The sequence below is a fragment of the Botryllus schlosseri genome, chromosome 11 (genome assembly GCF_051294905.1).
Source record: "Botryllus schlosseri isolate E-star chromosome 11, Bs_hap1, whole genome shotgun sequence".
Classification (NCBI taxonomy): Eukaryota; Metazoa; Chordata; class Ascidiacea; order Stolidobranchia; family Styelidae; genus Botryllus; species Botryllus schlosseri.
Genome location: NC_137246.1, coordinates 22,748,824 through 22,770,295, shown reverse-complemented (window position 1 = coordinate 22,770,295; position 21,472 = coordinate 22,748,824). Strand labels below are relative to the sequence as shown.

Sequence of the window (21,472 nt, the reverse complement as noted above, 5' to 3'; positions counted from 1 at the left end):
TCACACTTTCGTTTGGGTGCCTTGCAGTCGCCTTTTATCAAAATATGCCAACCAAGCTGGGCCTTCAGAAGGAGTTTGAGTACCATCTAAAAATAGTACATTGAGCTTAAGCGCTCTCTCCGCCCAGATTGTTCGAAATTTCATGTCGGTGACGTCATATTTTGCGATACTTTTGTTGACATACAATGTTCTTTCCAATTCTCTACTAGTTGCTGACGATTACCCTTGACCAGTGTCAGCCCAAAATATTCGAGTTCATTTCAATATGAATATACTAACTAATCAATTGTATATTGAAGTTCAGTATCTCCAAGAAGCTCTTCAAACGGCCGTGCGAATCTGTAAGTTAGCGGTCCGAGGTCATGGCGTTTAAAAATACCCGAATTTGTAGCTCCAAGTAGAAAGTTTTCCCCACATACGCCCCGAACTTCCCGGTTTAAACATAGCACCGCAGCGCGTGCTCTAGGAGAACTGCAACGTGATATCAAATTCTCGATTTATTGATACACGAACACAGTCACGTCTTCAGTATACATTACAAAGGCAGACAATAAATAGTACCAACATACATATTTATAATCGTCGGCAGTCAGTTGCTGGTTCGGACGCGGTTAATTCAGAGCGATCCCAGCCATGATTTAAAGTCCGATCAAAATAAGAAAGTTAAAATGGTCAAAACGGCGGTATACGTGACCGATGCGAAACTTGAGATAGAATTTACAGAAAGAGTATGGCTTAGTCATGAACGTTGCGAATTACTCTAAGTGACATCACAAGGGTTCGTGATAGGCTCGCCTATTTACTACGGCTGTTTGCAACAATGGCTGATCATAGCTCTTGTAAAGTTGTTTTCGAGCAGTGTCTTAAATCTGCAGAAATCGGTCGGGACCGTTTACACTCATAACCACATTTCATCGGCATGCCATGCAGCGAAAACGCATGACATATCCCGAGAATGTAGTGTATGTTCTTTGATGTGCTACACCTTGTTATTCCTTGTGGTACATAAAGACAGAACCCGCTCCAACCCATGGATACTTTTCCATTGAAATGGACGCGAAAGTAAAATTTTATGCCAGAAAGCGCGGCTCTGATATGGGTGTTGTGAAAATCGGCGACATATATGATTTTTAAATAGTATATTCATATTGAAATGAACCCGAATATTTTCGGCTGACACTCGTGATTTTTGTGTAAAGTACAGTGTGTTTTCCCGAGTAAAAGGCTTGGTTAAACCTCACATGTTCGGTGGCGCTTTACGAGGTCTCCGAAATATAGCGATTGGTCTCGGGAGCGGAAATTGTGCCTGTGTCGAATTTTCGATCGCTCAGAACGCACGTAAGTCGAAAAAGGGACTTGAAATGCTGGTAGGTAGAATGCGGTGCCCAAGAATTGTTTCATAGTGACATACAAATACCATGGTATGCAATGATATGCGTTACACAACCAGTGAATCAGAACTGCCAGCAGTCACGTACCAATGCGACACACATCGAGAAACCTGCACCGGACAGACGCTGAGAAAACTCGCACGTTATCAAATTCAACGGTTCGAGCAAGTTCTTTATACCGGCCAGTTAGTCACAATTCAATTCTTGAAATCACAATCTTGAACGGATGCGCGGCGCTGAGTCACGCGCACGTTGACGGGATGTGACATGCACAGAGGAAAAAGTCGAGTCAGCCGGCCCGCTGCATGATACAATCCGAATCGCGATGCCTTCAGCGAAGAAATGCGGCAGATACCGAGAACTCGACTCACAGACAATCGCGTACCGCGTCTCGCACAACACAGTATACAATGACACCATCTGTCTGTAGCAGTGGCCGACAATAGTCTGGGTAAGATATAGGTACAGGCCAATATCTGAAAACCCACCGATCGTATTGAATAGGTTAATTTTATGGTATCTACAGAAACGGCATCGGTTATCATCATCAAAACTGCAGTCTTTTGAAATTGATTCGAACACGGCATATCAGTATACTGTAAATACATGGGGGAGCTGAGTGTTTTTACCTGATCTCCATCCTAGCGTAGTGTGCAAATCACGGAGAGGACACTCACGGTAAAAGAGTTCCTTTCACAGCCATCTCGATAAGTGAAAACGAGACATATGGAGATATGTTCCAGGGGAGGAGTGGATTCTATTTTCGTGTAGGCCTACCAGCTTCAGGATTGGCGCAAATAAGTGGTGCACTACACCTGTGATATTTCTCGCCAAGGATTCGTGTATTTGAGTCGTTTCCACCCATTAGATTGGGTGTGAAAGCATAATGTGTTACTAGAAAATGCCGGTGCCCTGATCTGCCCCTGCGTTGTGGTGGAAATCTGGTAAAAACACCTATTAAATTATCCACCAATGTATTTACAGCGCGTAATCATCATGAGTGACTGCATAGTTGTGAATTGACGAATTGTACCAATGGACTTGTGCGACCTTGGACCTTTGACAGAACGCACGTTAGACTGGTTACGACTGTTGACGAATAATCATAAGCCAGTTGCGACATATAGCCATACACAATCAGTGTCGTTCGGATATTACATCACGTTTTAATAGTTACACCTGTTACGCAAGGCAAATTGTACACGACAATATGGTTATGCTTTGTTCACACCAGCATGAGCGCCGACTCCTATAAGCAATGCAGGAAGAGATGCAAAAAGTGAACATGCAATAGTTTACAGGGATCTATCCACGACACAAAACTAATACAAGCACTCAACATGGGGCTAAGCATCGGATAACCGCTATGAAAACCTTCAACAATCTCCCAATGCGTGACCTTTACAGTTATCATGCCCCCCCCCCAGGCTACGGCAAAACGGAATGTCAACTATTGCAACCCAGAACTATGCAGCGCAATATAATGCAACCACGGGCCTGTTTGAAGAGGGGAACAACGTTTCGAAATACAAGGGTGCAATGAGCAAAAATGGTCATCGTGTATATTGAAAATGGGCGCCTTTTGTGTATATAATCGCTGCCCCACGCTCTACTACCGAATCCAAAGCATTCGATTCAGCTCCGGGTGTTGGGATCCCTGCGCCAAGCCTCATCGGACAAGTGTTGATTCGGAAAGGGTAAGAAATAAGGAGTCTATCACCGGGTGTTAGAACAAATATGACGTTATACGAGGAGTTTCCGAAGAGCAGGCGACATAATAGTATGCGATAACCAATTACGTTAAAGTTAGGGTTGTGGTTGGGGTTAGGGATAGGGTTAGTTTGGTGGTTTTGGGGGGTTCAAGGCTCAAGTGCCGCATGCGCAATGGCCGTTTTTATTCTGTCGCATGCTCAAACGTTTGATATCAATAACTGTAACCGCGAATTTAGCGGCACTGTGGCACACCACACCGATAAATAAATCCGCCCGGCCGCCACACGTTTCGAACTACGCACGCCGGCTTTAGTCACGTACGGAAGGGGAAGCGTGATTCAGGGATGCCGGAGCGTGAAGATGATGCAGAGAGGAGCGAGCAGGTTCCGTCCCACGCAGAGCACGTGAAATCATATCCGTAAACAGAATCGATATTGGCGATGCCGGGGCGAGCCGCGAACGCAGCAGAGGGAGTGTCTTGACTTAAGTCACGTTCCGCGCGAAAGTTGAGTCACGTTTCGCGAGAGTTTGAGGTGTGCGGGCACGATTGCAAGTAGAATGAGCATATCATAAATATTATACCGGGTTTCCTGACATTTTAGCATGAGTCACTATCAGAAACCTGACACAAATCCCCAAAATCAACCCATACCCTAACTCTAACACTAACCTAACCCAAACCATACCCATTAATTCAACTTTAACACACGCACTCAAGTCTCGCATGCTATCAAGTAACATGCTCATTATATCCATTGTTCATGGACCATTCTACCGGACAGTGGGGAATGGGGATTATAATTTTTGACCTTGCTAATTACAGTGATTATTCCCGTCCGTGAGTCTTGAACAATGTTAAAACCGGACGGGGAATGATAGCCTCGAGCAGTACCGTTTGTGAGGAACAGTGAGGGGGGAATCGCAACGAATATATATGTCCGCTATGCTGGGCAAAATCGAGTACCTGAGTGATTCGATTCTGAATTACATATTTCGCTTCGAGTCGAGTTTTCGAGTATCATTAATCATGATGTCACAACAGAATGTCCTATATCAAAGTTCAAATATGTACTTGTACATATGTACTTGAACATAATGCCTGTTATCTGTCACGTTAAAGATACTTTGGTATTTTTTCGACCACCAATTTCATTGCACTTCTTTACAATGTTTTGAGATGATCATGACTTCGGAAATGTGTTATTTCTAGTAAAGTTCGTAGCTTTGTACTATGTCTCGTACGCTGCGACACGGACGATCAAGGTTTCAAGGCTTCATCCATGGAAAATAGTGTCAAAATTATAATTCTCGCGAGTAAATTAACTTTCAGTTCCGAGGAGTGTATAATTTCAGTACTCGAAAAATTCGACTTTTATTACTCGACTCGAATCATTAAAATACTCGATTCAGATTCGAGTACTCGAATCATTGTGCCCAGCCCTGACCGCTACACGAATATCGGCATTTTGATAGCAGTAGGAAAACCCATTATCATCCTTACATAACAGTATGCACTGTGCACTAGTGCAGTATCGCCATTACGCCTACGTACCAAAAGCGAGTGTTATTTGGCGCGATGCAAATTCTTACGAATCTGATATCAATATAGCGTTTTAACATCCTCCACACGCAGACCTGGGTGACCTACGGATGGATGGCCTCATCTCACCCGTTAGGTTTCTCAAACAGACCCTACGTAACAACTCCGACCACTCTTCAGACTTGACGTGCGCGATTGTAAACACGTAAACATAGCAGTCAACTACAGCGGGCCTGTATTGGTGTTTAATGATATGTAGCATAGGCTTGCAACCGCATAACGGGAATTGAGATTATGAACGTTAAATTTTCAGAGCCGCATTATGTTCTGTTTTTTATGTGGGCCGATCGGAATAACAGTCGCCCGTCTCCGATATCGAGAAACTACAGGTAGCTGTCACTTAGTTTAGGCTTTTAGGGGCCCTTAAGGGTTCGTATGCTTTTGCATGGTAATCTAAACCACTGATAAAAATGAAAAAAGAAATAAATGCAATCTATTCAATCTAAGCATGCGTGTTACCGCCTTACTGTGCACTCATTAGTGACCATATACTGCATTAGCTGCAATCAATTTCCAATGTTGCATGATTGTGTTTTTGAGGACTGGTCAGCGAAATAAAATTCATTTTGAAACTCGTCCGCAGAGCAAAAAAGATTGCCGACTTCTGACCAAGTTGACCACTCGAAACGCAGCATTTCAGATGCCGCATTCGCATTGCATCCAGGGCGGGCGCGTACTATGAGGACCGCGAAAATATGCTCAACGCTCATACGCTCTCATCACGCGCGAATTTCCGGTGAATCATGAAGGATACAGTTACGATGAAGGCGGTGGCACGAACGCATTAGTCATTGTAAGTGTAAGATCCTGTGCCTATCAGACCCGGCGGAGCTGCGCAATTGGGGCGTATACCCCCGAAACCGTGCCCGCGATCTCCATATCCGAACAATTAGATAATTCTAGTTGTCGAACTAATCTAATTAATTTCCTGGATACTAAAGGTGACCTGCGTAGTGCGAAACGTGCTACGAGAATTATCTCTGACGCTTTTAAATCAGAATTGAAAACAATTTACAAGTTTTTGCGAATTCAGTAATTCTAATTCCATATAATTTGAAGAAAAAAATACATCGCTATAATCCAAACTCTGCCCCATTTCACCGCGAACACACACGAATCAAAGCAGACCAATTCAGGAGTAACTATACCAGGCCACCAATCGAGTTGGAATGATTGTGACGTCACCGCGAGTTCTCTCAAACGCACCAATGGCTGCGCGGTGGTTATCGACTCTCGTATAGGCAAGGTGGTCTGCTACTTACGTAATCGAAGCTGTCTATGGTTTCGTAGACACACCACATCTGTCCGATTACCTATAGCATCTTCGCATGTCATCATTTCATTTTCTGTGTATTTATATTGAACTCCACATGAATAAGAAAGTAAAAGTCTTTCGAAAGCACATAACTCAGTGTAGCAAAGTCTGTGATAAGCAACAAAAAACCGAATAAATGTAGACGTAAATAGCGAACAAACAACAAAACGTAACAGCAGAGACTCGCGCCAGCCGCCACACATATCCAGATAATATAGAACGAAATTCGGAATAATAACGAAACGAGACACGACTACAACAACCAACGGGTTCGGAACTTCGTCACATAATCACGACAGGGCAAGCCACGAGCGACCGGCGTACGAAAGTAGAAAAAAAACGTCGTTGCGTTGGCAAAGTTCGATTTTTCATAGCACACAGTTAATTTTTTAGCACTGACTTCGTCCTAACGCGCGGCACCGACAGTGTTTGCCTCGCGAATCGAATCGAAATGCAGCCGAGGCTGAATCGAATCACAGGCCTAAGGCCGAATCGCAGTGTTCAGAAACCTATCTTAAGCTTCTTGCTCCGTTTCTTTCTTCACTTTCACGTCTCCTCTCAAAATCGTGGAGATCTCTCCTTTCATGAAAGCCCACGCCACATTTGACCCAACCAGCGGGCATTTCATCCCGCTCGGACAGTACACCTCTCCCCCGCGGGCCGTCTGTTCTTTAATGCTAGATCGCGAGCACGGGAAGCAAAACTTATGCGCCGACTGTGAAGGACACTGCACAAAATGCGTGTCTTCCAGCCTGCCGCGGCATAACGCGCAATTTAAAGGAGTCATTGGCACCGCTCCGGGCGCCCCAGGCAACGGCATGCTAGATGTAGGCGTGTTCGGTACAGTTGCGGCTTGTTTCGGGCTTGTGCTGCTTGGATGTCCGCCTACACCGCTACCATTACTGCTAGTGCTGCTCGAAGTACGCGCGCGCCTGTCGGAGTGATTGCTCGAATCGTTCTGAGTGCTAGGCGGAGACGGGCCTCTCGTCACAGGAGACGTAACCGGAGCAGGGTTTTGCGACATGGAAGACGTGCTGCCTGTACTTCCGCTGCTGTTAGTACGCTGTGCGCTGTTTGTCAACGGGCTTGTGCGTTTTTCTGTCGGAGAGCTCGCTTGTTGTGCGTTTGAGCCGTGATTAGGACTTTGTGGACCGTCGCTGCCGGCCCTGGGGCGGTGTTCGTGCAGACCCAAAGATAGAGAAGTAGGAATACGACCGGCTATCAGCGCCGAAGACACTTTAGACGACGTAGGCGCCGCCGTCACCATCGCCAAATGCTGCTGTTGCAGCATGTTGAACCCGATCGTGCCTTGCAAAAGTCCTAGCTTCGAAAAAGCCTCGTTGGATGATATCCTGCTAGCCAGCGCAGCGTCGAAAAACTTATTGCTAGGAGCGTCCGCGTCTGTGTCGGGCGATAACTTGCGTTTTCTCGGAAAGTTACCACCTTGCGACACGCCTTTCAATGATAAATACCCGGGGCTTGTAATTCCCGCTGTGGTGGTAGGCAAATCAGGGTGGTTAGGGTCCAAATACGGGTGTGGGAGCGCCTCGCGAGATAGCGGCTCTCTGAAAGATCGGGTCGCGTCCGGTAGTAAATCTCCCAGCAATCTCCATTCCCCGGAACCGTGCTTCATCTCGTATTCTAGATACTTAAAACCGGAGCTGAGAGTACCTTTTCCCACGTCTTTACGGGTGTCTTGAAACATCTGTTTCGCCACACCGGACGCGCTCGAATACACGCTCGCGGAGCCGATAGGATACTCGATGTACACTTTCATTTCGTATTCCGACCCTGGCTTGTACGGAGCGTCGAAAGATACCACACGGCCTTTCAAATCGTGGTCTTTCTTGAACCTAACCTCGAATGGCGCGCATTGATTCAGCACGCCTATCACGTCTCTCACGAGGCTTGCTTTTTCGTCGACCAAAGCGTACGCCGATTGGGATATGCTTAAATGGTGACTGTGCAGAGGTTCTCCTGGCATTTTTGCGCTCAAAGGCCCGGTGCTGGTTTGTCGTGATAACACAGGCGAGTTTACGTACTCCGGGATAAGTCCGTGTCTAGCTGCAGAGTGGCTTGGCAATAAACCAGGACTGCCGATGATACATCCGTTGGCAGCTAGTAAATGTGCAGGCCCGGTTGGGTTTGCTAAAGTAGCCGGCAGCGAGCCGCGTCTGCTTGATATCGACAACGGCGTGTCTTCGTCTTTGCTCGGTTGGAAATGTATTCCGTTGATTCTGGACTTGTGAGAATTGCTGGAATTTGAATTGTGCTGTTGCCCGTACAGGCTTGTTTTGATATCATTCGATAAATGGTAGCGGTCTTGTAGTCGATGGGCGTCCGACGCGTGGTTACCGCTAGGCTTATGCGGTGGAGATCGTCTTGTGGGGTGATGCGAAGGTGTCTGATAATGACCGCCATTGGCGGTAGGCTGTTCATGGCCCGAGGCGGCGCTCTGTCGATAGCCTTGATGCGCGTGCTTTTGTTGCCGCGCGACATCCAAAACAGTCTCGATCCTATCCGGGCCTTCGTAATTGACGCAACCTCTGCAAAGAGGCTCGGTAAAGTCGAAAACCATCGCCCACGGCATGCGGGGAAGGTCGCATAAATAACAGTGTTGCCTCGACGGCCGAGATGAGCCCGCTGTCGCCGACATTGTTGCAGTACGCTGTCCCTTGCCTACTCTGTTATCGATTTCGGCCTTCGGAGCACCCGAACTGGGAGACCGCTTATATGCAGCAGGCATATACGCCACAACCAATGGTTAATGAGTAATCGATATATATACTTCAAATAACGAATATAGTATTTAGGTGCGTTACGGAATAGTATTGCTACTAATGTGTGTTTGGAATTGCACAGATAATCCCTGAATCAGCTGACTGTGTATCACAATAAACCAAGTCTGCAGACTATCTGTACGCCGAAAATTCCACCCTCACGGCTCGACGGTCGATCGAGATTACTCGGATCGCGCGGAATCCGAGGTATTTGTTTCGCGGTGACGTATCCTAAGCCCGCGTTCGTCGAAAAAAAAGGCTTCGAGAGACGCCGGCTTCAAGCTCGGCTTCGGTAAACTGCGGAGAATGGTGCGCGCGAGAGACAGCGCACAGACGGCCTAACTTAAAAAGCACACGAGACGAAAAAGGTACAGTGTTCCCTTTGGTGCGCTACCTCGTATTAACATGACGGATTGCTTGGATCGTACCACACGACACAGCATCACCGTTACGTCAGTTCGATATATTACACGGGAGCACTACGAAGCCATTCTCTCCACCTAAATACGGCAACGCGTGCTCGACCGTGAAGCGGCCTCAGGTATCAAAGAAATCGCATAGTCATGTCGCCTAGCTAAACGTCAGAATGTGTGCCCGAGCGTGCCAAGCCGTACATAATGCTTGTCTGGAGAGTTTCTCGGATGTACAGAATGCCAATGTCCAATTGAATAATATTCTCATATTGAAATAAACTCGAGTTTAATTCAATATCAATATACTATTCAATACTGCTTATCGTAGCCGATGCAGCAACGGAGAAAAAATAATTTTACGGTGCAGTAAACCAGAATAATGCACGGCATAGAACTCGTTCCATTGACACGACATAGGACAATAAGACATCCATCATATTTAAAGTTAAAATGGGCATATTACACGTTTATCATTGCTCTTAGGTCCGATGCGATATATCGTAAAGCATTCGTACAGAGAGCTATTTAATTGTGTCGTGCTGTGAATCGTTTAATAGAATTCGCTGCATAAAAGTAAGTTTCCATCGCGTTCAATAGAAACAGCTATTTGTAATAGCCGGCTCACTAAACTACGATGAGTAAAATGTGCGGCAATTATCTCATACGTTGCAGAATTGACGCTACCGGGTATGATATATCTTGGTGAGTTTGTGCTCTTGTTTACCGCAAATTATTATCAATGTTACATAATTTTGTTTTCCTGCGTGTTCTCTAAAAAGTAGTGCGCTGGTTTCACTATACGGATTCCAGAATCGAGAATAACCCGCCACGGACGACATGTACACGAAGGCCATCGGGTGCGCCTACAATGGGGAAATCAGAACGTCGGCTGGCAACTTAGTTAGGGTAACGCCTCTTCGTGTCATCAACGTATACGTGCAATAACCGCGCTGAATTGTTTTGTAAGCACGGGCTGAGTCGCGAATTCTAAGGACTCACAAAACACTGACGGCCACAAACGACATGTGTAATCAGAGACACGCATCCTGCCCAGGCCGCTGCAGCGCAGGAGAGGCGTGCGTCACACATTCAGAAGATTACTACGGCCGGAACAGGCCTCGCTTCCTCACTTTGTAACGCTGAATAGTGAATACACAACAGCCGTGTAAGCTAGTAGTATTAATTCGGTGTTGTTAGTCAACGGTTTTTCAGCACGGGGCTGTTGCATAGTTTGTAATATAACTGGTATCATTAGAAATAAAAAAATTCACACCCTTTCACATACAGTTTCCCTGTACTTTTGTATTGTCCTCGAGTCACTATTGAGCACTTCAACAAATTCAAAGCTCCCATTCAAGTCAAGCCACTGCGAATGGTACGCAAAAATTGCTTGCAGTCACAAATTACATAAACAACGCTGTCTGGCTGTGTTCGCCATTGTAAGCAGGAAGCCGCAAAAACAAGACAGCGTGGCGGGCCCGCGGAAAGATCTCAAATTACACCGAAGCGACAAAGGAGCATCATGCAAATTGCGCCCACGCCGAAAAGGAAGCTAAAGCTAAATCATGGGAGGCTGTGGCACTCGTTTCCTTGAAAACTTTGGAAAAATAGTCTTGGCGACTATGCATTATTTGTCCTCGCCCATTGAAACGAGGCGAGGCTTCAGAGATTCCGGTATAATTCTATTGTCTGTCGACACAACTGTGATTTCAAGAAATATCGCATCGGCCATGGCAATGTGAAAGCGACACGAATCGGACGACGGGCGCGAAGGCTGTGAATGAAACTTCGGTTCGTTTGAGCACGAAAATCTCAACACAGCGCCACAAAATTTAGAATTGAGCGGCAAAGAAAATTCGGAAATGACGTCATTTTCTTCCGCCCGAAAAGCAGTTTCTGACCCAGGCCATTGAGTCCCGAAACATCGACAAAAGTTTATATCAGCAAAAATTGTGTACGAAAATGCTGACAAAAATTCTACACCACGTCCAGTCGATAACAACTTTTAATACTCAACATACAATTGAATAGTATATTCATATTAAAATGAACCCGAATATTTTCGGCTGACACTCAGCCGAAAATATTCGGGTTCATTTTAATATGAATATACTATTCAATTGTATATTGAAGTTCTGTACCTCAAAGAAGCTGTTCAAATACTCAACATGCATATTTTGTTTGTAGATAGACGTGTGTACCATAGCTGACTGAAATTGGATAGCAAGGCGTAACTACAACTACATGATTTATCGCGAAGAATAAACCTCAAACACGTGACGGTATCTTAAATTTATTCCATCATTTCCAAACCCTAACGAGCGCCAGGGATGCTTTTATCGGCGCACGCGATATGACAATAATAAAACTCCGATCCTTATAAACACACGCCTAAATGTGACGCTACACAGCGGTGTTATTACCGAGAGACACGCCCGTCGAAGGCACGCAACAAGATCAAGTATAATGACTCATCGCTTCGCCACTTCGCGAAAAGCATCGGCGTGTCATCGTAACTTTTAAAAGCGAACTGTCCTTTTCCGGGAATATCCGATTCCATTGTATCGCGATAATGCCGTTGACGTCACAGTCGATCTGCGAAACGTCGTCATTCGTAAGCAGGTAAGCACTCTAAAGTGGCGACAGAGTACTTGATGGGAATTAAGACACGATCAATGCATCCACAACGCGAGTCAACGATTGAAAACAAGCCTGTTGATAATGAATCAATGCGGACGGGCCTGATTATATGATTAAGACTCGAAAAACAATAAATCGCGTGTCCTCGTATGCTCTTTCGGTGCCTTTCCAGTCTCGAAAACGGTATCCAATAGCAACACGCATGCGTCATTCCTCCCCGGGGATTCCAATGTCATCCGTTCATGGCGCGGAGCGAAATCCAACAAACATAACCGCGTGAGTCACAGTCGTGGATGTTTTTTGAGACGTAATCGCATTATACTAACATGACCCTTGGGTTGCTAAGGAGTGTGCACTACGGGCGGTGGAGAAATTATTAATCAATACAACGCTGCCGTTGGACTCATATTATGAGCTTGCTGTGCAGACTTGATTCGTAATTTCAAATATGACTGGCAGTACCTTCCGACTAACAATTCGTCAATTGTTTTTTTTTCACTTGGTGGCTCGCAGCAGACATGGGCATTAGGGCTCTTCAAAAATGACTTTTTTTCTCAAATCGTACTGGCTACTTGATAAAATTGTTAGGTTACCTAATTTAAGCCTACACACAAAATTTGGTTCAATTCCAGCCAGTAACCGCTTTGCTACAGGAGAAGTAAGTTCCTATTTATTATACAAAAATAAATAATAAAAAATTTGAAATTTTTCTGTTCACCCCATGAAAGTGTTAGGCTGTCTATAGAAACGATGCTCACCAAATTTGGTTCAATTCCAATCAGTGGAAGCGGAGTTATTGCCGTCGAAAAATTTGGATTTGAATAAAATAGTTTACGGTGAGCACAACTATAATAAATAAACAAAGAATCGGTCACCGTAAATACTATTTTATTCAAATCCAAATTTTTCGACGGCAATAACTCCGCTTCCACTGGTTGGAATTGAACCAAATTTGGTGAGCATCGTTTCTATAGACAGCCTAACACTTTCATGGGGTGAACAAAATTTTCAAATTTTTTATCATTTATTTTTATATGATAAATAGAAACTTTCTTCTCCTGTAGCAAAGCGGTTACTTGGTGGAATTGATCCAAATTTTGTGTGTAGGCTTAAATTAGGTAGCCTAACAATTTTATCAAGTAGCCAGTACGATTTGAGAAAAAAAGTCATTTTTGAAGAGCCCTACTGTGTATAGTGCGAAACGAGCCAAGCTTGTCGTACTGACATTTGTCATTCTCTTGCTATCGAGAACGAACTCTGGTTTGATACGAACTGAACTTGGACAAATTTCGAAGTTTACGCGAATTCAGTATATCTAATTCTAATCAATTTCGAAAAAAAATGTGTAGCTATAATTCTAATTCTAATGTTGTTTGGAAAATTTTCTAGTTGGCTACTCTGGCAGCACGTAGTTTGTTAGCCCGGAGGCACTGCACTTTATATTTGACCATAAAGCGCATCTGCATTCGATTCGAAAACAGTAATAGTCACATTTCACCGCTGGTCAATGACCATGACTAGGTACTGTATCACACTCTGGCTCATCCAAAGCAATCAACGGGCGATGAACAACACTTTCGATTTGACGGAGATTCCACGTATCGCAACCGTGTGGCGTGCGTCAAACGCGTCCCTCCCAAACCCCATCCCCGCATAAAAACGCTGATGCCGTAATTACGCATGCGACATCGCACTAATTAGTCGCTAACGGCTCGGAATGCGTCATCAAAAAGCCTCGTGAGTCGTGGCGGTGGTATATCCTGCCGTGCTTACATTCCCGATGCCGTCGGCTACGTTAAATTTGCCGTCTCTATTATGAAAAAATACTGGCACAGCTTCTTGGAGGTACAGAACTTCGATATACAATTTCATATTATATTCATATTGAAATAAAACCGAGTATTTTTAGACTGGCACTTGTCAAGGGTAATCATCATCAACTAGTAGAGAATTGGAAAGAACATTGTAAAAACAAAATTCTTGCAATACACTTACAAATCGTACAGATAGTACTTGCACAAAGCGGCAATTAATGAGTCGTGGAATGTATGCCCATTGCCCATAAGCTGGGTGTTCACCACGTCGTCTATTCTCATTAAGACATCTTATTTCGTAGGGGGGAGTCTTATAAAACTGCATTGGCATTATTTATAAGTTTTGTGCAATCGTTGACTTGCGTCCTTAGTTTGTCTCATTTTCGTCAACCCTGTCTGTAAGGCCATGATACATGTTTCTCAGCCGAACATGGCCATTATGATCATAATTTCAACCTTGCACTGTACGTGTACCCTGTACACTGTACACTGTACATACAATACAAGAAGGTCGCGCAACATAGGGTTAGCTTGCAGTTTAGTGCTTTGTAGTGAACTGCGCCTAGCCGGCTATTCTAATCTGATTTACGGGTCCAAGGATTTTCTAAATCGGATAGTTGCATTACTATATTCCATAAACCTCTAACGAAAGACATAAATCAGACCCTGCACACTGCACAAGTGCACAGGCGACAGGCGTTCGTACTGTGAAATCGAAGCAAAGCCTTGATTTATTGTACAACGGCTGCGTGCGATTGGCCCAAATCATGTAAATCACAACGCCGTCACGGTGCAATACCACTGAACACATCAGTTCTACTTTTAGAACCATTCAGCCACGCTATCAATAGACTGCGTGGCGAAAAAAAAAACTTCAATTCGGAGCCACCGTGACGTAATTTCGCAAAACCAGTCTTACAACGTAATACTCCCATCCCACTACACGCCCACGTCAAGCCGTGTTTGAAAGACTCCAATCAATACAGAGGCATCAATTCGGCAGACTTTTCGCCTTGCATCGTTCGGAAAGCTACGCGACAATCCGAAACTAATTGTATAAGAATCGTGCCTGCGCCTACGTCACAATGTCGTCGCCGGGAGGCCAATATGGATAATTCAATAACCTTCGTTCCAGCGTTCATCGTTTCATGTAGTTTCGCAGCGGTTGGCCAATTAAAATTCCAGTCAGGCTCGCTAAATATAGGCTTCCCGGAGAGAAATCCGTACAAAATCTCAATTCATACACGCGTAAATCTGGAGTGGTGTAAACGGACTACACTTTCAATAAAACCGACTGAAACGGCTTAGAAAACGCGCGCATACGATTATAGTGCCACTACTGTCGCGATTTTGCGAATACTTACGGCTTATGGGATTGCTTGTAAAATGAAAACGATGTTGACGAGATATTACGTGACCGAGGGAATGATACTACCAGAAAACGATGGAAAATCCTCCAAAAAAAAATTTTGTGAGGCTAGCTCCGCCGTGCGACCTGTCCGACCCCAATGAGCTTTCGATTAGCTTAAGATTACAAAGGTCTTTCGAAAACACACAAAACCCAGAAGTCCGACAGAAAAACAAGCAGCAAATAACAGTTTCGCTTCCCATTACATAACGCACTAAATTGAGAGCGTGCGGCAGCCCTCCGTATACACATCCGCAGGGCGCGCCTGAATGCACATTGAACAAGTTGTCAGAAAATAGGGATTAGAGATGGGAATCTCGTTTCATTATTGCAGCAGTGTCGGGTAATATTACGCATGCGCTTGGAAAGAGAATGCAATACATCAGCGACACCGGAATTTATTGCTTCCCAACCGGAAATCCTCTGGATATTGACAAATCGAGAAACAATATCAAATTTATTTCACGTGGATACTAATGAAGAACCTGTCGCCAAGAAACAACTACTGCATTCCGAACCGTAGTTCGACAACTAGAAAATTTTCATTTATTCCAAATTAGATTAGAAATAGAATTACTGAACTCGAGAAAACTGGGATATTGAAGTAAATTCAGAAAGAAATATCACAAAAATCGAGTTCATTTCATATCAAATCAGAGCATGATAATCATAAGCATGATAATGACAAAATGTCCGTCCAAATTGGCCCGCCGAGCAATCATTGAAATCAGAACTATGACGCAAATAATCGAATGCTCGCAAGGTTAGTGATGTCACAGGACCACGACGATGCTAGTCGCCATATAGTTCGGGACTCTCTTGTGGCTAACTCAAATTCAATGGACTTTATCGACAGACGGACAGTCTGAAATGCCACAAGCTTATCGCAAAGCGCCAACGACAAATATCGGAATACCTAACGTGAAAAGCAGGGGTTTCGCACCGGATTTACACTTCACACATGCGTACGAAAGTCGAAACCAGCCGCCGTCAAATCGTGAACGAGAGACAAAGAGAAGGCATCCGCGCGACAAGTAAAGAGAAACGACCCAAACATTCCACGGCCGAGGATTGCTTTCTGCAATGGGTAATCTGCGTTTTAGAACGCGCTGCAATTGGCAGGAATGCGTCTTTGCGGAAATATGAAAATAGCCTGATCGAATCTGAATTAGACCGCATTGCGACTGGCACGGAACCAGCTCCATTTATTCGCGATCAAGTGGGCGTGACCGGGCTTAGATGATGATTTAGAAAAACAAGCAAGCAACGCATTTACGGCGCAAGTGCGGCATCAGCCTCGGCGAATGACATTTGCCACGTTGCGGGAATGCGATTAGCAATTTTCTAAATTCTAATGTCTTTGATCGGAGGCGGCGATAGCATGTGAGAATAACACTGTAGGTGCTATCATTTCACTGTGGTTTGCAAATAGCGTTATCTTAACTGTCGACACCCGAGTATTACCCGCGCCTTAAGGCAGAAGTGGATACTTTACATCACGGTTGAGGATGCATTTTGGTTGAGTCGCTAACATTAGATAAATGTAAGACTACCTGTCCCTAAAAAGTGTTAGAGGTTTATCTAGGCTCATCATTCCCACACTTGCTGCAAAGGCGGTGTCATAAATAATGACGAATCCAATGTGGGCTGTGATGTATATGAGTCGGCAGATAAGAATTCACCAGCAAACGTACGGACCCAGTATCAAATTACCATGGATGTCGAACTCCTTGAAGTAAAAATACCTAAAACAGGCTAAGATTCGAAATTGACAACCAGCATTTCATACGCTACGCTGGTACAGGCGAGTAATAGAAGGCAATAAAATCCGCCCAGTAAGTGCCCGTTTCTAAGCGTTATGGCGTAACAGCAATCGCGACGTGACAATGTCAGGTCCGTTCCTCGTGGTACGGATTTGAATATTGGAACGAATAACGCATTCATATTCGCAATATATTCACTCTAAGCTTTTCAGTTGCTCAGTTGAGAATCTTAGAGTGAATAACTTGCGAATATGAATGTGTTGTTCGTTGCAATATCAAATGCGTAGATTTGATTCTGAAAGTTTTCAACGATCAATTATGGATTCCAGATGCACGTTGCTAGCACCGCACGAAGTAAAAGGAAAGTTTTCGCCTTCGAACGGATGCTGACGGGCTTCTTGGGCGTGGGTCTTAACGAAATTATTATAACCTTGCACCCTGGTAGCATTACAGGCTGCGAGTGCTATTTCATCCACGGAACGAAAACAAGCCTGTCGGTACAGCTCGCAGGCTTTCGGCTTGCGGTTGAAAAGCAACGAGTTTCCCCGTACTGCAACCGAGAACAGCTTGTACGCGAGGCGGAATAATAAGTCATCATTTTTATGCGGTTGACCTACAAATCATCTCAAGATCAAGAGCATAACCTCCACGGCGAGTGCGCTCTTTGTGTTCTCAAAGCCAGCTGCCACATCGCCTGCATGCGCTGGCTTCGTGGATAGCTAACGCCTAGTACGAAATAGGTTTACAAAATTCGTGTTGGTTGGGAGAAGAATGCATCGATCCTACGTTAAACGCCCCCGTAAACAGTGATGGATTAACGGATGTCATGCGAACGGAATTATTAAAATATTCAAGCCCTGAATCACGTTAGGCAGTTCTGGAAATTGAGCTTTGATATTCACTGCTCCCGAAAATAGGTTTTAACCGTTCCGGAAAAGCGGATATCTAAAGTTACGATTCACCATTCCACGCGCCTTAGGCGGGAGACGATTTACGAAGAAAACCGCGATCCCAAAACAGATTAATTGCGCCAGAAATTTGGAACAGATCGGCTATTTCGCGATTACATCAAACCGCCCTATACACTGCTGCATGTTCTCCGTCGACTATGTTATGTCTGCCGGTGTGTATACCGTAAACATACGGTGATCATAACTCGCATGAAAACAGGGTCGCGAAGAAATAAGGTTACCGTCGTCACTATGTAGTTATTTGTGCATCGTACCGGCACACTCAACAGATACTCAGCGAAACTTTCTTCAAAAATAAGGAAGGCAATTATCGTTCTGCTACAACCAAACTTGTTTGGCCCAAATCGCTGGTAAATCTATGTCCACGATGAAATGTCCACGTCATAAAAAAGTCGACAACAATAACAGCCGTGTCATGCGCAAAATATCGTCTCGGATGACGAACTGGAAGGGAGATAAGCCGAGTATACAAACAGAGGCATTCATTGTTTTCATCCGCAAATCAGATAGCGACAGCACCGCTAAAAACTGCGGCAAACACCACACAGTTCGCGGCGGCATTACATAAATAACCGCAGACAGCGAGCCCTTGCAGAGCGCGGCAAGAAATGTCGAATATTTCCGTTTGGAGAAAAGTTCAACCTACTTAAAAGCACGACCGTAGGGCATAGGCATTATCGCAACGGATTCCGATCATCGACTATGACAATACTGACGCTATGGACGCCATAAGCAGCAAAAGAATTACCATCCGACATGGCGAAAACATCCGCTTATTCCGATAAGGAATATGACTGCTGATTCGCAACGATGGTCACAAATTTTCTAGCTGGAAATAATCGCGTCACGATAACTTATATCGTAAGCCCCGGGTAAATTTTTGTTTTACGGGTTCGTCAGGTTAGGATTAAGAACGACTGGCCTAGTTGAAGATGATATTCGATTGCGCGTAAGACGAAGTCTTTACCAAGCCTAGTTGCGCTGTGACTAAGATCTCTCTATTATAGGGTTACCATACGTCCTCTCTTAAGAGGATTTGTCCTCTTTTTTGACTATTTTGAAAGTGTCCTCGGAGGACGCCCTTTTGTCCTCTTTTTTGAGATTTTGTCCTCGTTTTTTGAAAATTTAGGTCATATTTAGAGCAAAATGCGAGTGATATGCAGTAAATTAGCACAGCAGTGACGCTCAAACGATATTTTGAGCTCTGAGCGAAAAGATGACCTTTTTTTTAGTCAACCACCCGGCAATGTGGAGGAAGAAACAGTATTTTGGGCTCTGAGCGGGAAAGTTGACCCTTTTTTTTTAGTCAACCGATCACAAAGTGGGAAAACTTCACCGATTTTTGAGAATTATTCTCCGGTTTTGCAAGTCTCAAATTTCTGAAAAAGTGTCCTCTTTTTAGATTTACAAAATATGGTAAGCCTACTCTATTATTTGTATCTACTCACTGAGCGTAAGGCATGTCATTGCGCAGAGAACAGGTTCAGGGAAAACGTTAATCACCGCCGCGTTATGAACTTCAAGTGACCGCTACATGCAATGAAATCATCATAATCCGGCGATGCGAGGGAAGCAAAATGCTCGTAAGATTCCGAGAATTGTTTACAACCTTCCACATCCAAGATTCATAATTGATAAATATAGATCGAACCTTTGCTTTGATGCCGGAGAGAAACATTTCCGTTAAGACTCTAAAGCTGACTAATAAAGGCAATAGTATACTTGATGATTCGTAGCGTAGGCATCAAAATTCTTACAGAATCCTACATTCAGAACAACAGTTCGGCGTTGGAATTCGGACATTCCATAGAATTGACGTAAGTGTCCCTCCCGTTCGCGGGATGAATTTTGAATAACTATTATTTAATGTATTAAAAAAACTTACAATCAAATACTATATTCATATTGAAATGAGCCCTAATATTATCGGCAGACAGTCGTCCGGGGAAATCGTCTGCAACTAGTAGATAATTGGAAAGAACAATCTTGGCCTACGGAACAATGTATATCAACAATCGTACGAGGATCATGACATTAAAATCCAATGTCAAGAATGCAGTAGCGTTGTCGTTTAAAGCGACGCGGAGAAAATGGAATTCACGATAAATGTGACATACGTCAGCTATGCTAAAGCGTCTTACAATGACTAACAGTCATTGACTATGGACAGGACAACTAAAGTAAATGATAGAGCTAATCTTCGATCATCCAGTATTGAAGAGGAAGTGCGAAATTTCACACTGTGACGTTTCGTTGCGAGTCCATTTATTCCTGCAACAACTAATAAATGAGCTGTCCCAAATATATATCGAGAGCGTGACTCAATATCGAAGTATTAGCATTCTGGATCTTCGGCCAGGAAACGGAAAGTTACAAAAATAGGCTTAAACAGTTTAATCGTATCATGGCGATAGGAATCTTCATTCTTCGGTGTGAGTCATGTTCCGTGTCTACCTATACATTATCTGGGAGAAGCATTCTCTTCGGAAGATAGCGACAAAAAGGTTGAATTGAGCCGTTGTCATATCACGAAGTGTTGCGTGTGACCCGAGGCCATCTGCGCGACGCAGGCGGCTACTGATTCACGCAGACTGCGAAGCTGCGGCGCGAACATTTCCAAACGGAAAAAAGCAGAATTTTTGCGTGTGGAAAATGCGAGACACTCTGACATACAATATAGTACGATATCGACAAGGCATGTTTTCGATTCAGAGTGAGCACTGAGCCAGTCTCGATTATTCGAGTTTTTACGCATGTGACGTCATATTTGGTGATGCGAATGTTGATGTTGATGCACAAAGCTCTTTCCAATTCTCTACTAGTTGCTGATGATTACGCGAGACGAGTGTTAGTCGAAAATATTCAGGTTTATTCCAGTATGAATATACTATTCAATCGTATATTAAAGATAGGAAAGTGAACTACGCGAACCATAAAGCATAACCAGACTCAAATATTAAAAAAGTTAACTCCAGATAAATCCGGTTCATCCGTAACATTCTCAGACTACGCTCCCGATGCCGCTTTTGAAGTTCAAACTTGCAGAACTAAGACCCACAATACCAAACCTGAACCACAATGTTGACAAGGGGGTAAACATCGACATTTGACGGTGTTTGTCCGAAAACAAGGCTTTTAAGTCGGCTATAAACGCGCATTTTCACTATCCCCGAATTGACCTCACGAATTTCGGGACACTCGACATCAAAACAAACACTGTCTATTCGGAGACCACACGCAAAAAATCGTACGGGCATGCAAAATCGATACGATCGAAAATCGTGCGATACCATCAACGCATTATACCAACATAATGCAACAAGTAGGGATGAGTAAAATTGGCTGCCTCAGCCATTCGATTCTGAAACTAATATTAGTATTTGAGTATCAATGATTATGAGGCCATAACAATATGTGGAAAGTTGAATCAGGTACCTTTTATGCTACCACAAAGAATATAATGCATACATCACAATAAGGATAATTTGGTATCATGTCGACCATGCCTATTTCATTTCACTTTGTAACAACGCTGTGGGTATATCACGACTTGATAGATATGCCATTTTCACTACTAAAGTGCGTAGCTCTGTATTACATGTTTCGTATGCTGCGATACGGCCAATCGAGGTTTCAAGGCTTCCACAGTGGAAAATACTCTCAA

At 44.1% G+C, this 21,472-nt stretch overlaps 3 protein-coding genes across 4 annotated transcripts in view; all 3 read right to left on the bottom strand.

Annotated features, from left to right (window-relative positions):
• Positions 1–21,472, bottom strand: part of LOC145450323 (uncharacterized) — a 142,798-nt gene that overhangs the window by 51,186 nt on the left and 70,140 nt on the right. The gene's annotated exons all lie outside the window — the stretch shown is intronic.
• LOC145450317 (TALPID3 protein-like) overlaps positions 1–21,472 on the bottom strand; it is a 124,305-nt gene that overhangs the window by 52,162 nt on the left and 50,671 nt on the right. The gene's annotated exons all lie outside the window — the stretch shown is intronic.
• LOC145450318 (interferon regulatory factor 2-binding protein-like B) lies at positions 6,039–9,255 on the bottom strand. Its single transcript, XM_080328832.1, has one exon. The coding sequence runs from the start codon at positions 8,763–8,765 to the stop codon at positions 6,534–6,536; it is 2,232 nt and encodes a 743-aa protein (XP_080184958.1). The 5' UTR covers positions 8,766–9,255; the 3' UTR covers positions 6,039–6,533.